Source organism: Larus michahellis, chromosome 2 (genome assembly GCF_964199755.1).
Source record: "Larus michahellis chromosome 2, bLarMic1.1, whole genome shotgun sequence".
In the NCBI taxonomy this organism is placed as follows: domain Eukaryota; kingdom Metazoa; phylum Chordata; class Aves; order Charadriiformes; family Laridae; genus Larus; species Larus michahellis.
The window spans coordinates 137,752,949-137,773,854 of NC_133897.1; the positions used below are offsets into that span (position 1 = coordinate 137,752,949).

The 20,906-nt window shown below is 43.6% G+C and overlaps 1 protein-coding gene across 7 annotated transcripts in view; it reads right to left on the minus strand.

Moving 5' to 3' along the window:
* TPD52 (tumor protein D52) overlaps positions 1–20,906 on the minus strand; it is a 129,912-nt gene that overhangs the window by 101,908 nt on the left and 7,098 nt on the right. The window contains exon 1 of one of the 7 annotated variants that reach the window (XM_074577329.1): positions 3,397–3,535. The exons of 3 other annotated variants lie outside the window; for them this stretch is intronic. In XM_074577329.1, the coding sequence (XP_074433430.1) occupies positions 3,397–3,520 (124 nt within the window). In that variant the 5' untranslated portion in view covers positions 3,521–3,535. Of the gene's footprint in view, positions 1–3,396; positions 3,605–20,906 lie in introns of those variants that run through there. 3 more of the 7 variants (XM_074577323.1, XM_074577324.1, XM_074577325.1) reach the window with 3 other exon arrangements.

The window sequence follows — 20,906 nt, forward strand, 5'->3', positions numbered from 1 at the left end:
GTACGCTGAGAAGAAAGCATACAGAAGGCAACTGAAAACCCATTCTGCATTTATTTATGAAATCTATATCACGTTTTCCCAGAGATTTACATCTGTCTGCTACACAAACATAGTGTAGTTCCTACAGGTTTCCCAATAAACTATTTTCTATCAGGAATGTAGGGCAGAAAAAAAAGTTCGAGTCTAATGCCCAAGCCAAAGCACAGCACTACAGCACCAGGAGAAAAAAAAAGGAAGAAAAAAAAAAAAAAAAGAAAAAAAAGAAAACAAAAAAGGATTACAGCTCATGTCTCACAATCAGATAATTTAATTTTTGGTTTATACATCAACCTATTTCCTTAACATCAGACGGTTAAGAATGCAATATCTTTTTGTCAAATTGCTATTTATGCTATTAATTACATATGCCTATACTGAAGGAAAACTAATAATTTGAACTGCATTTTCCCCTGACACTCTACAACCCCCAGTACGTTAACCTCCAGCTCCTGACCTTGTTCTCCATCTGCAGCCCCTTCAGGGACTACAGAGTTTGCAGTTGCTAAAGCGAGTTCAGAAAGTTTGCAAGTACCAAAGACCACGCTGACTCCAAGAGCATTAGCACATCCAGCTGAAAGTCTGCTCAATCTGGTTATGAAGAGTCATCTGGATTATCTCACCAAAAATAGATCGAGTGAATCCAGCAGCAGGGAAACATGCTGGATTGTCTCCCGCAGCGATTGCTTCCATTTTGGGAATGTACCTTCTCTTTGGAAAACTGGTGTTTCAAGGGAGTTTGTGCTGCTTGTTGGCTACGTCGAACTTAAGACACAATGCTAATAAGCAAGGGAATGATCTCTCCTCCCCTTCCCATTTCTAGATCTCTCAGGAAGACAGGCAATCACTGCTACTCAGAGTCCTCCATACCTCACCCTGTCTGTCTAACCATGCCTTCTCCTCACCTTCTGCTCCCCTCCCATTAATTACTTTTTCTTTAGCTCCATATGAAGTACGCAAACACCTTCCCATTGTTCTCTATTCTGGCACCTCCCCTCCCTTGTTTCTGTTCACCTTTCTGATCACTTTTTTCCCATTCCTCAGTTCACTTCAATACTTCCAGGACACGGGGTTCATCTGTGCTACATGAAGGCTGTGCTAGGCAGCCTGACCAAGAAGCAAATGTCTGCACAGATAACAATCCACAACAGTGTGGCTATAAGCCAAATATACCCCATAAGCTAGTGCTGACAGACAGTAAGATCCTGGCTTTGAGCAAACTTCGTAAGGAAAGGTGCACAGCCCACCTTAGAAATTTTTGCAGTGTGTGGGACAAGAAACCAGGGACATAGCAATCATCCAACAAATGGAAATACTTCGGCTCAATCTGTTATTAAGAGAGCATTTCTCACTTGTGGTCTTCTCTGTTTACCAGCAGAACCATTGTTATTGGCTTCCAACTTGTTACCTTTCATTACATTAGGCCTCTTTATAGAGTTGCAACTCTTCATAGAGTTGCAAAGGTCTTAAAATTCAGTCGCTTGGTACTCTGATTGCTATAACCAAGTTTAGCTGAGCATTTTATGTCTCTCAAAGTCTTAAAAATTCTGTTTGGGGAAAAAAAATGGGAAGACTTATCTGGTATTGGAAAAACTTACTTAGTTTTAAGGTCGGTTTTTAGATGTCTGTATTTCTAAGATTAACATATTATCCCACCAGTTTATTAGATCTACTTAAATGAACCAAATAAAGACATGAAGAAGTTAGTTGATTAGGATTCCACAGATCACATTCAGGGGAATGGCACTCAAGTCTCTATTATTCTGCCAGGGAAGGCAAAGCGTTAGAGTCATTCAACTAACACACAGGTTTTCTGGTTTGAGGTTTGCTTTGGTTGGTTTCCACCCAAGTTCGTGCTCTATTTTGACCAGAAGCTCCTACCTCTTTCTGGCCTGAATTCAGAGATCAGCAGTAAACATTATTAGTTTAAGGAAGTACCAGTCATTTCAGCTGAGGAGCCTTTGGGGTGGGGAAGGGTTAGCCCTCACAAAGCTTTATCTTTAGACGGACATGCTCTGTGTTAGACACTCCGAATGAGCATTTTGGCTATCACTATACAGTTGGCAAAGCTAAAGAAAGCAGGCAGTTGTTAAGAGTTCAAGAGAACAAGCTGTTATAAGATCATAAAATCACTCCAACATTTGACTAATGTACAGTGCTACAAAGGATATTTATTTTGCAATATATAAGAAAGATCAAATTTAAGTGCTTCCCATTTATCTCAGTGAAAATGCCAAAGTGAGACATATTTCTTCAACTTGGGGGAGAAAGTTCTTGGGCTTCTCCCAAACACTAATCATATATTCATTCAAAGTGAATGAAAAAGGGGAAAAAGCAGCACAACAAAAGTTGGTGCTTATGGTGATGCATCACCACCACATACAAAGGACTGCTCCCCTGCCTTCAGGAGAGGTGGGAGATGCAGTAATTGCAGAAGTGAAAGCTGACTGCGGCTCCCCAGAGGCCCCGAGCTCACCGAGTTCACAGAGGGGTTTGTTTTAGTTCACACAGAGGTTCCCCAGGGGACACACATTTCTTTAAAATTTTAAAGAACAAGTCCATCAAAAAAAACCCAACTCGCCACCTTTGTAGCTTTGCTTTGTCACACCTGAAGTAGGGGCTAAGCTTTCTATATTTTTAATTACTCTGGAAGATCACGTCTGGCAGCACGGAATGGAAAGGAAAGGTGGTAAAACCAGGGCAGGATGTGTTGGGAGGCACAGCTGTAGGTGTTCTCTACAACAGGTTACCAGCTAGAAACAAGTAGGGTTAAGCAGCAGACGGATGCTGCTGCAGCACAGCACAGCAACAGCCGCTTCAGGGGAGCACAGGTACAGTTAGTGTCTGCAGGCACAAGATCCACAGCACTTTAATTGCTAGGTGGAACAGAGTAAAGGTTTTAGAGAGCATTTTCGTTAATCGGTGATATTTTCAGTACTAAGGCAAAAGCAGACGTCAGACTATCCAGAGGTCTGAAATCATACTAAGCATGCAATTCCTACCTCCCCCCTCAAAAAGCTAATAGTCAAACTAGGCCAATTACTTCAGTCTTGTAGAAGTTGACCTTTTGTTAATAATTTTTTTTTTGCTCACTTCATTTTCCCTCAAACTGCCTTTCTACTGAATTAAGAAATAACAAATAGGGTAAAGCTGGTAAATGCATACCACATGAGGTATTACCTACATGACACACCAAAGCTAATAAACTACCGGAGTTAACAGCAAGTCTACTTTTACCTTCATTTACACCTGTGTTTCAGCCAAATTGTAAAACTCTTAATTTGAGAAGTTCCTTTTTACAGATATTAATCACTAAGCTTTCCATGTAAAGGTTTTGAAAAAGAAAGAGAAAGAAGTTACCAGACTTCACCAGTGTAGGTGATCCAGGAGGAGAAAGGTTTATGCTAGGCGACAGGTAAAGATAGTTTCTGTTCACTCCGGCATTGAAATCGAAGGGCGATTTATAATCCTCATACAGATCCATGCCAGAAAATTCAGAGCGCACAGGCGTCCTCGTCTTCCACCAAAGCATTCATCTTCACTTGCTGGGACGACCCCGACAGCAGGATTCAGACACCCTCTGTTTTCTTCACAACACTCACCATACCTCCTCAGAAAATTCAGTTCTCTTACGCCTCTGTTAGATTTGATAGAGCCGTCTAGCAGGTGATTTCTTAGCCATCTTGTAGCTGCTGCTGTTTACATGGCACAAAGTTAAGTTCCTGTAAATTTGTAACTGGGGCTGGAATTAAACAGACCGTTCCTTTAACAAACATTCACAGCGCACCATTCATGGCTTCTGGAAGAGCCTTGGTCCTCTGCAGAATTGCATCAAGAATTTTCAGTCATTTAAATAAAAAAAGGTCAGCTGACTGCAGCTACACCAGGATATCCTTAATCTTCTAGGACACAAAAGGATTACTAGCCGTAATCTATCCTATATACCATCTGTGTAGGACTTTTTCCTCTGATTAATGGAAAATTCTGCGTGCGTAACTATTTCTCCAGCTGCTTCCACCAGCGTAATAACCAGTAGCCAGAACCCAGTCTCTGCTGCCCAGGTATCCCACTGCAATGCAAGCTCAGAATAGGAGAAAGCAGCATCTCTGAAGGCTATGCTAGAAACGCTACCTAGGTTTTTTAATGAACGTGCTAGTGTGCATTATGATTTTTGCCCATAAAGCTAAACATTTCTGGGTATGAGGGGGTTGTTTTTTGTTTTGTTTTTTTTTTTTTTTTTTTTAAAACATTGATGTGTACTGCCTTCAGCCACCGTCATTTAGAGCAACCAGTTATGCCGGGAACTGGTAACACTGGAATCCATCGCCCTGATGAACTGTATTTATGTTTTGACACGTATACCATGAAGGAAGATCAACTTATGTAAGCCATCTGAATTCACGCTGGGGGTATAAGATTTAGCCCTGGGAAGCAGAAGCTTCTTACCTAAAAAAGGCACTCAGCACAGTTTTGCAGTGCGTCACTACTATTTTTTTTCTTCCAAGGTCAGCGTCTTTCACTGAAAAAAGAAGTTTACTAGCAGTGTAGATAACCTTTAAAGCTAAGCAACAATTACCTCCCAACCCCACACCTTCACCTGGGCTCTTCACTGTAGCCTGCACACAGAGGAGCATAATCAAATGGAAGTTAATCTTCTCCTCCACTGTAAGAGTGATGTTTTAAGACAGAGCTGATCAGAGACATTACGCCACCCTCCGCTCAAAGCTGTAGAAGTGAAGGAGCCTTGCAGCATACCCAAGTCAAGCCTGTGCAATGTATTCTCTGGGGATACGAGAAGAAAGCATTCCATCTGAAGTTTTAACTTCCCACTTCCACTGCAGTCACTGGGTGCAGGAACAGACCTTCCAGCTAATTAAAGAGCAGTTCCTTTAGACTGCAGACCTACATTCGTTTCTGGTACAGACTACCTGCAGGCTCATAACAATGAGCGTGCCGGAGCCTGGAACACAGGTCTCTGCTATGTTCCCAACCCACCAAAAGAAAAAATACAATGCCCCTCTGCATTCCTGACACGTGGCTGTGGCATCTGCTAGAAATACTGCAAAGTTCACCTGACAAAGGTGAAAGCTTTGGTCACAGATTCTCATTAAAGCATCCAGAGGCAGCAGAGAACTGTAACATGGCTACAGTAATAATATACTCTCTATTAACCAAGCACACTAATATGCATAGCTACCGATTTTGCTTTGCAGCTTTCCCTCATGTAGGGGGCTCAGCAGACGGGGGCTGCCTTGTGTACAAATGTTCAGGCAGTAGTTGTGCTACCTGGATTAGGCAAAGTGGCAAGTTATCTGATGTGGCACACTGGAAGAGCTGGGTGTTTTCTACCATCGCTCTCCCAACAGAGAAAGAGAGCGCGAAGGTGAGGCTAAACCACCTAGGACTGTTTCCCAACACCAGAGAACCATTCAATGCAACACCAGTCCGTGCTCGCAGGCTACAACAACTGAAAGTAGCTATTATAGGAAAAAGAATCCTTTATGAAGATCTTTTCATCACTACTAACAATCAGGAATACCATTTCCTGGCCAAGGGTGTTTACTGGAGTCAATGCTTATATTCTTGTCATTGACAGGGAACTCCCTGCACTCAGTTTCACCCCATACCATCCATTCAAAAACATCCAACACTCTTCCTGTATCTTTATTGTGCAAAGTTGGTTTCATGTCCCTAGAGACATTTGGATTGCCAGTCTAAGACCACTGACCTGGCCTGTCACCACTACAGACAGAAGCATGTATGGGCCAAACTCTCCAACACATCTTCAGTGTAGTCGGAGAGACAAGTACAGGACATTGCCCACCACTAGAACATACCTTTGGCTTACAGGGAAGATTTGCTGAGTTACGAATCCAAGCCCACACGTGAGAGGCTTAATTCTGCTTTTGCCCTGGCTTAGCCTGAGCACGAGCCCTGAAGTCACCCAAGACAATTCTCTAGATTTTAGAAATATTACTGTCCTAAGATCAATGCCAAGAGAGGGACCGCGGAAGAACTCCTTACTTCCAACTACCCTCTTTGCTCAGATTAAACTATCTTATAGGGGCCATAGAGCAGGCTTGCAATAGCACCTCCCAAGCAAGCCACCTAAACACATCGGACTCCTGATCTCTTACCTGCAGGAGTTTACGGAAGCGTCACTCCTCACACATTCTCAGCTACAAATCCTACCTGGCAATGAAAGAAGCTGTCTTGCTGAACAAGCTTCTTCCTCATCACCTGGGGAAGTTTGATGGTCTTCACCCTGAAGTACAAGCCAATCCGGCTGTAAGGAGAAAGGACTGCAGTCCACCCTTCCAAACCTGCTGTTGGACAACATCTAGGCTACCTGTCATCCCTAATTCATTCACTTCAGGAAAGACAGGTAATCCCCTGCCAGCTGTAACAGTCAGTTTATCCAGTTCTTGCGCAGTAGCTCCTTAGCACAGCCAGGGATTCAGGGCAGAGCAAGGCAGCACTCCCCCTACACTGTCTAAAGGCAGTCTGGGGATGGGCCCTGCGAGCTGTTAGTGTGGGGCGTTTGGAAGAGGAACGACTTTCTCTCCAAGGGACTTTCCAAATTAAAGTGATGGTCCCAAGGAAACAAAGCAGGATGGGGATGACAGACAGCAGCCACACGGAACCGCAAAGAACGGTTTTGCTCTGATGCATGAAGCTTTTTGACAAGTCTAGCAGCTCTCAACGGCCTGAGTGGCAGTGGCAAGAAGCAAGATTTCTCAACACTATGAAAACAGGCTCATTACGAGGCCTTTCTAAAGGGCCCTCCCATGACCAAAATATCCCACCCCATGGCATCCCTCCTCCTCATGGTAATTAAGAGTACATGGAGCTGGCTCAAGGTGCAACTGAGGCCACAGAGCCATACCATGCTAGATGTACCCTGCCTTCCCAGTGCAAGACACACATTTTAGAGCTGAAGCTAAAGTTTAGATTTGTTATGTGGCTTAGAGTAGTTATTGTACATGCTCAAGTACCTTTGTTCTCTGCCCTGTCTAGCAAATTCGATTGTTACAGGTGAACCTTGGTTCTTACTGCAGGTTATCAGCTCCAAGCCAGTACCTGAAGAGATGCTGAAGCCTAAGGATGCATCTGCTCCAGAGACAAGTAGCAGTGGGGTTTTGGTCAGTATGCAAGAGATTAAGACTGAAGATTTTGCTGTTCCAGAACAAGTGCTCATTTGCCCTTAACAACTCAGGATAACTAAGAGGTTAGTACTTAAGTTATCTATGCCATTTTAGAAGCTGGTGTTTGAGAGGCTGGTGTGAAGGTAGGTAACTTCTGCCAAGGATGCTTGAACCAATTACTGACAAGTTCAACTAAATGTCGCAAAGTGGCGCAGGAAGGCTCGGCAAGCCTCAGCAAAGCATTACCATCACACCTCCTACCATTAATCATGGTGTAATCTCCTCTGTTAAGGTTAGAGAGTGTGCTTAAAGCTTTCCCAGGTAACTATTTAGCATCAACAGTCAGCACAGATTGTGCATGTCATGAATCATAAGGGAGGGAACTTCCTGCACAGCTAGAAAAACTGTTAAGTTTGAGCAAACACCGTTAACCAGATATTTGCCTGCCTAGTCTCAGACATTGTTCTTTCTTCAGATACCACCTGCTGCCCATGTCTGCAGCTTCCACCTTAACCTAAGGCTCTAGTAGCAATTTAAGTAAGGCAATATAGTATTACAGCACTTCTACCCTGTTGCAAGCTACATGAGGATAAGACGTTATGGTAACCTTGCAGAAAAGCTGCTTTTCCCACATTTAGGTCTAGCAGAACAATAGTTTGCTTATACATGAAAAACTCATATCCCTCTTTCCCTAAAGAAACCAAACTCAGCTCAAGTGAATGCCATCTCTGCATTTTGAAGAAACTAAGCTATGTATTCAGGAGTGTTTCATACAAAGAGTTAAATTCAAAATTGAAAGGCTACCACTAATGCCTCGGGACTGGAGGAATGCAGAGGCTACCCTAGGACAAGATCCAAGCAATACTTTGGATAAAGATACCTAAATAACCAACCCACAAAATCTGTGCCTAATCACATTAGAGCTCTGCTGCTACATAGGCACCTTCACCACCTTGGGACATCCTGTGTTTGTGTCCTGTGTAAGCACAGAGATGCAAAACTTCGGCACCACAGCCTATACTTTTGTCAAGCCTACCATGACTCCAGCACTTAATTCAGCAAGCAAAAGAGGATGGGGGAAGATGAGGGAAGAGTTTGTTGCGAAAGAGGCACTTGCTGTTTTGGGGGCATAGCAGAAAGATTCAATCTTTTATTTCAAGGTTGATTGTTAAGATTCAGCTACCTGCTCAGCCTATACCTGGTTTGAATTTGTATCTTCTGCAGTCTGCTAACAGGCAAGACTGACTGGGAACCTTCCAGTAACTGCGGCTGGGGTAAAGACTTCCAGCCAGGTCTTCCCCCACCCTCACCTTTCAGAGGTAGATCCCAATCAGGCAGCAACAGTCAGGCTCCTCTCCCCACCCCAACTGAGTTTTATAGGGCATAAGCCATTTTAAGAGCTATAAAGCTACTTAAGCATCTTAAGCCAATCTAGGTTCTGTAGCATCCATTTGATCTTCAAAGTCTTACCAGTTTACAGATGAGTAAAGCCTTTCAGCATCTGATCCACGGCCTTAAAACTGCATTAAGAGAATACATGCCATGAAGCAACAGGACAGAATCCCAAACACTAAGCAAGCCTTTAATTAGTACATGCCTGCTCCTATTTCCACGTTGGGCTCTCTCCCCTGTCCTTAACGGCAGATACCTCCTTCAGCTGCCAAGATTTGTGCATGGCATGAATGGAGCTGCACAGCTATAAGAGTTTTTGAACATTATGAATACAGGCTTCTACAGCACCGTCAGTAATGGTCAGCAGACTGTGGCTTAAGGGTTTAAGCATTTGCTGCCTTCTAGCAGAGCCCAACTCAACACCACCATATTAATCTCATTACTTCGGCCTCCCGCCTCATGCTTTCTCTGGACTAGCTCTCCCTGATGCAACAGCATTGTCCAGTATGGTCCTTTGTAAAGAAATATCTTCTCCAGCATTTTCTTAAGATTAAATGCTGCCTTCATGTACTTATATTTAAAAAACAAACAAACAAACAAAAACCCACCAAACAAACAAAACCCTCTCAGAATGATCAATATTCTCCCCCAAGATGTACCACTCTACAACACAAACACTTATGTGTGCTACAGTTAAAGATTACGAGGTTGCTAGTATTGTACTTTTCTGAAACCAAAGTCTCAGCCCACGGCATTTCAGAGGGCTGACACATGTCTTTGCGAAGGCAGCAGTTCTGTTCTCTCCTCCTCCCAATCCAATTATAAACTCAGACTAATTTCCTGAGATCTTGTGAGGGAGCAGATCCGTGCCCCGGCATATTTTGCTGCCAGACAAGCTGATACCACAGTAAGACTCTTAACCCATTCATATCAGAAGTCTATGTATTTGCAGAGGTTCTCCACTACCTTTTGAATACAACTCCTCCAGCACTTACAAGATTCTCATTAGGCAGAAACCCCTGACTTACAGCAAATCTTTGTGTCTCAAACAGAGGTCAAAGCAGTCACATTTGTCAACTCCATAGCAGGTGAAAAGCATTTCCAATCTGTGGGAAGAGTCCAGGTCAAAGGATGCAGTAGTCAGCACCCCAGAACCAGTGATCAGGTAGGGCATTGCACTGACTTTGGAAAAGTCAGGCCAAATTCTGCAAATACAGAGGAACATTTCCAAGTGAGATTAACAGGTAGATTTTAGAGGAATGTATTTAGTTATTTGACTTCATCCGCTTATCCCATTTACGCTGCCATTCTCTAGAGACTCCAATCCCTAGTAAGAGACTGAACCTGTCAAAAACGCTGGAGAAGTAGCGCTGAGCTGCAGCCAGATGACAGTTGGAAAAGATTAGGAAGAAAAGGCTATAGTGCAGAACGGGATTGTTTTAAACAAAGTTTTAGTATGTAACCTTGCAATCTATTTAGAAGTTTTACTTGAATGAGTTTGATTGGAGCAATTCCCAGCTTCCCTCGGAAGAAAATTCTGCTCTTCTGCACTCTTAAAGCAAACCTCCCTCTTTCAACACTGCACCCCAAAGCTTCCACTTCTGAAAAGCAGCTCCAGAAAAGCCCACCATTCCCACTCCACATCATCAGGTCTCACCATTAAAATGATACTGAAGTTTTAAGAACAAAGCAGATCTGATTACATATTAGGCTGAATCACGTACTGTGATACCTGAAAGGATAATCACCAAAAAAGGCATCATCTGTAGTCTCAGCAATACCTTAATAATACCAGCAAACACACTTCAGTGCTTGAGGTACACACTAGCTCCTACCACGTAATTACCAAGTTCATGCCTGGATTTGGTGTAGCACAGAATTTGCACCATTTACTATCAAGGACAGAAGTACAGAAGCACCTAAGCAACCAAGCAGCGCGCAATTTTATGCAAGCAACAGGGCTTAGGATAAGTACTTCATAAAATCCATCCTTGGAGATATTCAAAAGCCGTCTGGACATGGTCCTGGGAAACTGGCTCTAGCAGTGGAGTTGGACCAGATGACTTCTAGACATCCCTTCCCACCTCAACCATTCTATGGTTAAGACAATGGCTCACTCAGATCCTCCAAGGTCTGCAACCCTGAAGAGACTGCTCGGGAACACAAGGAGTCCTGGTGGCCAACCCTTCACCTTGTGAATTAGATTTGCAAATATCTACCTGCTGACAGAATAAAATTCAATTTTCTCCCATATTTTCTAAACTGAGGTACTTCACAGGGGACTTGGCACTTCCACACAACTCCCCAGTGTATGGCAGTTTTATGACAGCTGACAAGCAAGGCAACAGCATTTACGGCAGCAGAGAGTATTTTGAGTTCAGTTTGGAAGGAGTCTGCAGGAAAAAAATAGCTTACCAGTCCAGTTGGGCCAGATTCTGGGGAAATAACACCCTGTATTTGCATAAAAGGGACTGACTGACGTTTTGCTTACAAGATGAATGAAAGAGCAACTTCTTGAGCCTGACACGTGATTCCAGACCTTTAACACAGAAGACGCTCCTGACTAGTATGTTTTAGAGAGCCATTTATTTCTCCCTGACCCCCCTTTCCCCAGCAGGGAAGCAAATGTATGCCTCTGCAGCCAGAGGAGTTCACTCTTGTATACAAAGAAAAGTCTGAAGTAGACAAATTAGCTCAGTGTCACTATGCTAAAGCTACCTTAGAAGCAGGAGCCTCTCCTCCTCTTACCCTTTAATCTATCGATTAAACAGAGCCCAGGGAAACTAGGCTGAAGTTAAGTCTTTGAATTCCTTTCTCAGACTCCTCAATTTATTGTGTACCCACTCCTGTGCAGCTTCCTTTATTACTCCAGCAACCTTCCCTTAATGCTTGCTCTTGGGTTCTCCTAGCAAAGCCCTTCAGTCCAGACAAAAGCTTCCAAACATGTGTCGGTTCAGCTGGAGATGTTACCTTGCCCTTCAAAAGCACTGGGAGAGTCACTTCTGCATTCAGGACACAGTAGTTTTTAATGTTGTTGTACAAGTTGCCCAGAAATAGTCAGAGCACAGTAACCTGCAGGTGGGCTCCCACAAAGGATGCACACGTAACACCAACTGGATTTAAATGTGTTAGAAGCACTGCTAAGTTTACCATCAGAAGACAAAGTATGGAAAGTTTCATCTTGTCAAAACAGCCTTCTCCTGTTGACATAATTCCACTCCAAACATCCCTAACATTAATGAAGGAAATAGCTAGCTGCCTGTGCTCTCCTAAGACCCCACCCAATTTTCTAAATGCAGGCAGTGTTCAGATACCTTCACCCCTGGCAACCTCACTGCAGATTTGATGGGACTTAATGGAAGCACCATTTTGACTTCTGTTGTTACACATACACACACTACTTGGTGGCAGCCTTCATATGGAAGCCTGGCAGCCAATCTTTTGCCAGGTTGTTTGGACAAATTACTTTTTTTCCTCTGCCTAATCCCCTCATTGGGCTACCCTCCCCTCCTCTAGGTTCACAGCATCAGACAGCTTAAAACAGATCCAAAAAATAGGTACTTGATACTAGCCTGGAGCCATTTCAGTAAGCTACAAAAATGTACAAGAGCCCAGGCTTCGAATTTATCCTTTTCCTCCTCAAACTCAACTCCAAGCTTACCGTAACTTGGGAGGGAATTACACCCCTCCAATAAAGGCATATTAAAACCTGGAAATTAATTTGAAAACTTACAGCTGAATCTAGCCCTCATTGTACAGACTTTTACCAGAGGTGGCTATGCACAAGTTCCTGGGACACCAGTTACTTTTAAGTAGACCCTCCTGAGAAGCAACCTTTCTGATTTCTCAAGTCTCACAGCTCCTTGCAGTCACATCATGTTCTTGGAAACTGCAAAGCTGTAAAAACGTGCAATTTTTTTTTTTTGCCAGAACTTCCACACACAAGTTATTGGTTGCATGGCTAAGCTTCTGCTGTAGTCTGGTTCCTTATTCAGTCATCCACAACAAACATAAGCTTTTTGCTTAATAATTCAACATGATGATGACAAGCACCAGGTTGATACTCTCTTCCTTTCTCAGGCCTTGACTAACCAAGTTTAAGATTTAGACTGGGACTGTCAAACAAGTGTAACTGCGTAACACTGAAAAGTATGATTTCTCCAACACAAGCAACTGCAAGTAGCAAGCTGTGCAGAAATCCTATTAACATTTTTGCTCTTGGCTTATCCAAGAAGATAGTGTGAAATGTCCATGAAACTGTAAAACCCTGCCTAGCCAGCAGAAATAGTGCACTGGTACAATAAATATGCAATCATGTATGCCCCAGAAATCTCTCAGGCCATAAGAACACACTCCTGATCCCCCTTCCCCACCCGGCCAAATCACACCTTTAGACTAGTAATGCTTTTTGCCACAAACCCTTCAGAGAACCAGCCTGTCCATGAAGTACTTAAAACCCAACAATAGACATTGAGCCGGTTACGTAGCTTATCCAAGCAGGTGAGCCCATAACAAAGACAAGCCCATATTATTCATCTACATTTCTCACCCACTGAAGAATTTTGGCGAGCCCACCTAAATTTAAGAAAATAAGACCTGACACAGGAGTGCTAATGGCACACCAACAGATTGCTGGTATGAAGTACTCTTGCACACCGATGCAGCAGTTCCCTATTACTGGGTATCTCTCATTCAAAAACACAGAATAAGTTGTGGTGTTTTCTCTGCAGCATCAAACAAGATACATTACCTATTCCTTTACAGCCCAGCGTTTTACAAGTCACCCATCCAACCGTGTAGTATTTGAAGTGTCCCATTCCAGATGAACTTTGGCTGCTACTTGCCCGTACTGCTACACCGCATACCCAGCTGGGCAGCAGCAATTCCTGCGGCACTTCCGAACTGATTTGGAGCAGTGGCTGTCACTAGCAAAGGGGCCTTGAGCCGCATTCTGCCAGGGCTGCAAATTGGTCAAACTCAAGACACAGGTCTTGAATATTTCTGCACTGCTCTTAATCTCATTTAAGAGATAAGAGGGAGAATCCTGCAACTGCACATGCAATGAACCAGGAGCCATTCACTAACAAACCAACTGCATTGACTGGCTTATTTTTTTCTAAAAATAATGCAGATAATGCATCTACCTTTGAAGTATTATGACCACTGAAGTTCCCATTATATTAATAAGTACTCTGAGGTTTTATCTGATTGATATGTCCTTGAATGACTTTTAATGCTGCTTGAGCTGAGTAAATCCTGTTAAGAGACATTTGCTCCTACTCCAAGTCAGACTAGAACAGTAAATTAAATGAAACTGTTAGCCTACAGAGATACTGCTGTCACACAAATCAACAGAGAGTCATAAAACACTAATCACTCCAAAAGCAGAGGAAGGCAAAGAGAAGGGTCTAGAAAGTTTGTCCAGAGATAATTCTCCACAAAGAAATAAAGCTTTCAATGATTTCCAGGTCCTAGAGAAAGTTGAACATACCCTCTTCCATCAGATCAGACTTTGGACATAAGACATCGCTTTTCGCCTCCAGGTGACATTATAGGCAATCTATGTTTGCTTTTTTACAACCTACACAGGTTCAGATCAGAAAAGGATGATCTCAAATCACAAAAGTTCTGATCTCAAATCATAAAAGTATGGATCTCTCCAAATCTCCAAGCAGCATTCATATATTTACGCGTGATTTAGTTGTATCCCAGTCCATTCCACACAAAGGTACGTTTTCCTAAACATCAGCATGCTTCGATAAGCTGATCCCCAGGCTCCTCACTTATATTTCACAGTGAAGTAAGAAGAGCAAGTTAAACCATTTATTTTACTGAAGTATATGAGAGTGGACAAAACTGGAAAGACATCTAGATGAATACAAAGTCAGGCAGACATTTTTCCTGATTCCGGTACAGTTGACACAATGGAAACTACAGGGGGAATGACAAAGTCCAGTGGGTTTGAAGGATCAAAGTTTAAAGGGTGTGCCTTGAAAGAAATTGAGCTTCAGCTCTTAAACTTGGGGGGAGGGAGGGAAAGAAAGAAGGGAAAGAGGTTTTGTTGGGGGTTTTTTTTGTTTGGTTTTATGTGGGTTTGGTTGTTTTGTTTGATTTTGGGGTTTGGGGGTTTTTTTTAGTTTTTTTTTTTTTTTTAAAGAACGCACATTTCCACTGCTTTTACTGAGCTGCTGGTCCAGAACTGCACTGCACTGTTTCTACAAGTTGCTTCCTCGCAGTATTTGACCTGAAACTCAGCATCACTGCAAACCCTAAAAATAAAGCTTTGCACTGCCAAGTGAAGTCTAAGTTTAGCATCACTCCCTATCGTACAAGCTAACCCGTCATATACACCATTTCACAACTGTAAACATCAAACAAAAAAATACATGTATTCATAGCCACTCTAAGTATTGGTCAGGCTCCAGTCCGAGTTTAATGGATCGGTTCTGTTTAATGGATTAGTCTGGTAAACTTTTCAAACTTTATGCTTAAAGATTGGTTTAGCTGATACCCAGCAGGTTACCCAGCAGCTTTGGTGCATCATAGCTCAGCCATCAGCACAGAAACCACTCAGAATAATTCACAGCTTAAATAGCTATTACTGATGCAATTCACAATGTTTCATTCTGCACTGCCAGATAAGAACTGGATCGGGATATTGAAAAGGGGAAGGCCCAAGCACTGACTTGCATACTGCTTGTTCCCAGAACTCAATCCCCAAGCACGCACTTTAGCTGGGGAGCTGTGATACGGCATTATTTCTAAGGAGCCATCTCAACCCTCAGAAATGCTGCTGCCACCACCTTGCATGAAGGGGAACCAAGACCTCTCTAGTGACATGGCCTTGGAACAGGCAGGCTACAGAAGTTTAGTTATTTTACTTGATGCTTGCTTTGTGCTCAACTTATCAGTTCTCCCTCCCAAAGAGCTTAAGAAGTCTTCTCAACTTCTCTTGATGACACATAGATGAATTCCTTTGATTTCTGTATCTCTCTTCCCATTCCATATTTTCACTTTCTCAAAAGATGTTTCTTGAATAGGAAAGTAATTTTAATTGGGGATGGGAGGGAAGTACATTTCTGTGATTCACCAAGGTGAAGTTTGCTCTTGAATTGTAAATAAGAAACAGAAGCATATTAAAGATTTCATGTACCAGTGTGCTTGCGTGGAATTAAAGATGACTGTAAATTTATTCCAGTAAAGCTCTCCCTTTTGCCATTTACTCCAAAAACACTCCCTCACCACTGCACGAAGCACTCAACAGGCTGCTATGCAGATTCCATTGACACTCAAGTTGCTTTCCTTCTTACACAATCTCCAAAAGTCTTTCACACCAAAAAACCTGCTCAGTGACAGGCATGCAAACCAACCAAAACCATTCAGCTTCAGGGCATTAATTCCAACAGTTTTCACTTGCTAATGTTTAGAAATACGCAGAAACTACTTCTCCCTGATCACCGCTGCTCTTGCCAACCATACTACTCGTGTTCATCTGCAATCCACACAATCCACAGTATCAAAGCAGAATGCCCCAAATACTCTTTAAGGGTGGCTTAAGTTTCCCAATTAAAGGTTCAGACAGTGTCTGTGATTTATCATAGAATGGTTCGGGTTGGAAGGGACCTTTAGAGGTCATCTAGTCCAACATCCCATGCAGTGAGGAGGGACATCTTCAACTAGATCAGGCTGTTCAGAGCCCCGTCCAACCTGACCTTGAATGTTTTCAGGGATGGGGTATCTACCACCTCTCTGGACAACCTGTGCCAGTGTTTCACCACCCTCATCATAAAAAATGTATTCCTTATATCTCATCTGAATCTACCCTCTCTTAGTTTAAAACCATCATCCCTTGTCCTATTGCAACAGGCTGTGTTAAAAAGTCCTTCCCCATCTTTCCTGTAGGCCCTCTAAGTACTGAAAGGCCACAATAAGGTCTCCTAGGAGCCTTCTCTTCTCCAGGCTCAACAACCCCAGCTCTCTCAGCCTGTCTTCATAGAAGAGGAGTTCCATCCCTCTGATCATTTTTTGCAGCCTCCTCTGGACCTGCTCCAACGGGTCCATGTCTTTCCTGTGCTGAGGGCTCCAGAGTTGGATGCAGTACTCCAGGTGGGGTCTCACCACAGCAGAGCAGAGGGGCAGAATCGCCTCCTTTGACCTGCTGGCCACGCTTCTTTTGATGCGGCCCAGGATATGGTTGGCTTTCTGGGCTGCGAGCACACACTGTCAGCTCACGTCTGGCTTTTTATCCACCAGTACCCCCAAGTCCTTCTCGGCAGGGCTGCTCTCAATCCCTTCATCCCCTAGCCTGTATTGATACTGGGGGTTGCCCCGACCCAGAACAATTTGCAGGAACAAATTATACTCTTAATAGCGTGAACAGCTTGCAGCTCACAAGCTGTTCTTTTAGGCAATGTACTCAGAGGTGCATTAGGCAAAAGGCTCACCTACTGTCCCAGCTCTCAGGGCAACAACTGCCTTTCCTTCAGGATTGCTGGACTGTTAAAACCAAGTCTTCACAACCATGACTGGTGGGGAAACATACTGAACAGGTACCCCACACACACTCCAGCAAAGCCATGAAACTCTTGCTTCTTTACAGAAGTGCTTGTTCTGTACTGTCTAACCAACTTAACCAATGGGCAGTTTGTGTGGCACTGCACATGGTGGCAATGTCCTGCAACGCATGCAGCGTCTCTCTGGCAGTCGTTACATACCTGGTGAGCTGCTGATTTTTTCCTCCCTTGGTGGAAAACACAACTAAGTAAGTTTATATTGAACAGCAGCACTGATTGCTAGAACTAAGTAATAAAGAATACACTTGCAGGAGATTTATTTCCCTGAACAAATTAACTGTTGGAGACAATGCAGTCCAAAACAGAATTTTGCCCCTAACACTAAATACTTAGAGATTCCTCCAAAAGAGAAAAAACATAGTTGACTGAGCATTTAAAGCTTAACACGAAGGGCAGGAAAGCAGGACTTGTTTGCATCTAGAAATCAAGTTCTTGTGCAAAAAGAGATGTTCAGCTACTGCGTTTTACTTTTTCAAAGAAGTTTACTACTACCTACTTAGGTAGTAGTAAACTCGTTCTGCAAAACTAAGTGAAGTGCTAACATATTTTCTAGCAAGGCGCTGAACCCAGAAAAGACCGTTATTTAGACTGATCTGCAGTCCTGGCAGAGCATCAAGATCAGTATACAAAACTCAAGTAGCAGTTCACAAGATACAGACAGGTCCCACTGCTGTACCTCAGCATTTGCTAGAAGTGCTTTAAGAAATGCAAATGTATTTCAGAGAAGGCTAATATTAAAGACTGATTCCTAGAAGCAGTTATTTAAATGTTAGCAGCGACTGTTTATTCCTACCTCAGAGTCAGGAGGTTTAAAGCGGGCATCCAGAACACACCTTTGCTGCAGTTAAGGACTGATTTATTGGAGAAAACAACAGTAAAGCTTTAAAGTCTTCCCCTCCTTCCAAATTACTGCACTTAAATCATGCAACAGTAGTAGCCAGCTAGAAGCCGCAGTAGAATTTTTAGCAGTTAACCTTCATAAATTAAAGGACAGTTTCTATGGAGCACAGGATCCTACACCCATACATCCTAATTTGGGTTTGGGGTATGTGTCCCCAGCCCAAGCTTGGGGTTGAGGTCCCCACGCATCCTGGAGCGAGAGCTAGTGGGAAAATAGTGTGCAGGGGTCCAAACATGGCTGAAACCTGGGAAAAGTAGGGAGACAGATCCATGCTGTCCTCAGTTTAGCTCAGTAAAAACATCAGGAATGAGCAACTGCTTGGCAGGCAGCAGCACAATCCCAGCTTACCATTTCAGACACATCACTTGGCCTTCTTCAGATGCCCAGACAGTTATCTCTTTGGGATCCTCTACAGTAACTTCTGTTCCCTGCTCCTTCGTGTGACTCCAGAGGTGGTGATGGACCACAAGGTGATGCTCTGGATACAGCAGGTGGGTGCATCCAGGACGTATCCCTTGCTCAAGGGCCCATACACTACCTACTTGGGGCACTATAGCTGCATGGCACCTGAAGAGCCTGCCTAGGCACAAGGAACAAAGGGCTGTCACAACCCAGAGGACAAGAAAGGAAAACAAATACCTGCCAGGCAATCCTGGGAGAAGAATCACAGAAACACAGAATGATAGGAGTTGGAGGGGACCTCTAGAGATCATCTAGTCCAACCCCCCTGCCAGAGCAGATTCACCTAGAGCAGGAACACATCCAGGCGGGTTTTGAATGTCTCCAGATACAGAGACTCCACCACCCCTCTGGGCAGCCTGTTCCAATGCCCAGAGAGAAAGACAAGAACTCACTGCAGGTCTATCCTTTTACTCAAGACCAAATCCCCTCTGAAACAAAAAAAGTTTTGGAGCACAACGCTGCAAGTGGCTTGTCCAGGAGATGAAACGCACAGTGTGAATCGTGCTTTTAAGAGCTCACGGCTCCAAGCAAAGCATGCTGCAGTAAAACGGCCTGTTTTCCTTCTGCCAAGAGAGTGACATCTGGCAACAGGAAAGTCAATATTTAAATAAGGCTCCTTCCCTACCCAGTGCACCGGGCTGGTACTACTCCTGATGTTCCTCATCCCTGAACGCACATCAGCTGCTCAGCAAGCCTCTTCAGGGACTGCCTAGCACAGATTTGAGTGGTGCTATGGAAACAGCACGCAGCAGCGTCTGATCCATTCATGCAGACTGAAGCCTGTCTATGTTCAGGCATAAAACTAAGCTCTGCAAACAGTAATCAAAACGCACAGAAGAGTCAGCAGATTAGTTAAAAACAGCAATTGATTTGGGGGCTTCTGCTCTGCCTTCGGCTTTCTTCTCAAGACTCCTCAGATGTAGGCAAAACACACTTGAGCTGTGCTGAAGGGATTTGTCTTTTACAGAGCAATACAGCGACTTGAGAGCAAGACACACTTCAGCCAGTTTGAGTTGTGCCCATTTCGTGTCCCCGACCCTTCTTTTGGGTTGGAAGTACTGGTTCCTACGTACAGGACAGCTTCTTTAAAGATGCTCACAGGCAAGTCCTTATACAGCTCCACCCCTGGAAGCTTGCATGAGGAAAAGCAGGGAACATATCAGGACCCTAGACTATTCTGCAAAGACTACAGAGGACCAGAAGATGCAAGTTTAGAGAAATGGCCTTCTTCAAAGGCAGCCCTTCCTGCCAGCGGCTGTACATGTCCGCTATTATATGAGATTCGCAGGGACTGGACTGCTGTAGAGCACTGCAATGACTCAAGTAGAAGCATCAGGGGGGTTTCTTTTAAATTCTGCTATCCTTAATCAAGACTTTCTAACGCCATGATGTGACACACGTTTAGGCAGAGAACAGTCAAAGAGAGAGGGATAAGTAGGATTGCTTTTTGTTCATCTTAGGACTCCTGCTAGTAGTTTAATTAAAGTACTTTAGAAAAAAGTAAACAAAGCAAAACAGATATGAGGAACATCCCCAATGCTCGCAGATGAAACGTAGTTTTGCCATGCTAAAGAGCAGCTAAGAAGCATTACTTACAAAGCTTCTTTTTCAGTGTTTTTGAGGTTTTTCTCATGAACCAAGATGACTGCCAAGCATGGGCTCTGATGCTAGCAAAGCACAGGGGAAGCACATGACTGAAAATAACAACTCTGGCCCAGGTTGCCTCCCTTGGCACATCTTTTCATCTGTATCCCAGGCTTAGGGGGCTCTGACGAAACTCCACTCCCCTCTAGCTGCTAGAGAAGGGAAAGCAAAACAGGAATAAAACCTGCTGTTCTGCCTCTGCCAGCTTCTCACACAACCCCCAGCAAGCTGCGGCTGCTCACCAGCCTCTTCCTTACCCCACCATACCATATTGCCATTGCTAGTAACCGGCCATAAGCTTTGAATCGAGTTTGCAAGGCCTCAGGACTAGAGGCTTGTCAGGCTTGCTCTGTCTGAACTCTTCTTGATTTGCCTGCAGCTTTGTTTTACTTGGTGTATCTCAGAAAGTAGAGACATGGGATGTGATGGTACAGGCACGGTACGATAAGTAATAGGGCACAGGGTTGACGCTGGAGACCCCACAGCTGTAAGAAAGTCATCAATTGCCAATGGAGATCTGCAGCTGGACAAAACTATTTTAGAGGTAACAAAGAGAGCAAAGAAATAATATCTAACATACATAAAAGGCACTTTTTATTTGGATGCAACATGGAGCTTGCAGAGCAATGAAAGAAAGAGCAAACATGTAAAAAGTGAAGATAACAGAAGAACAGCATTGTATCCTACAGCGAGGAAGAAGAAGCCATCAACATCCTATTCCTCCCAGCAAAGGAGTCACAATATGGACAACTT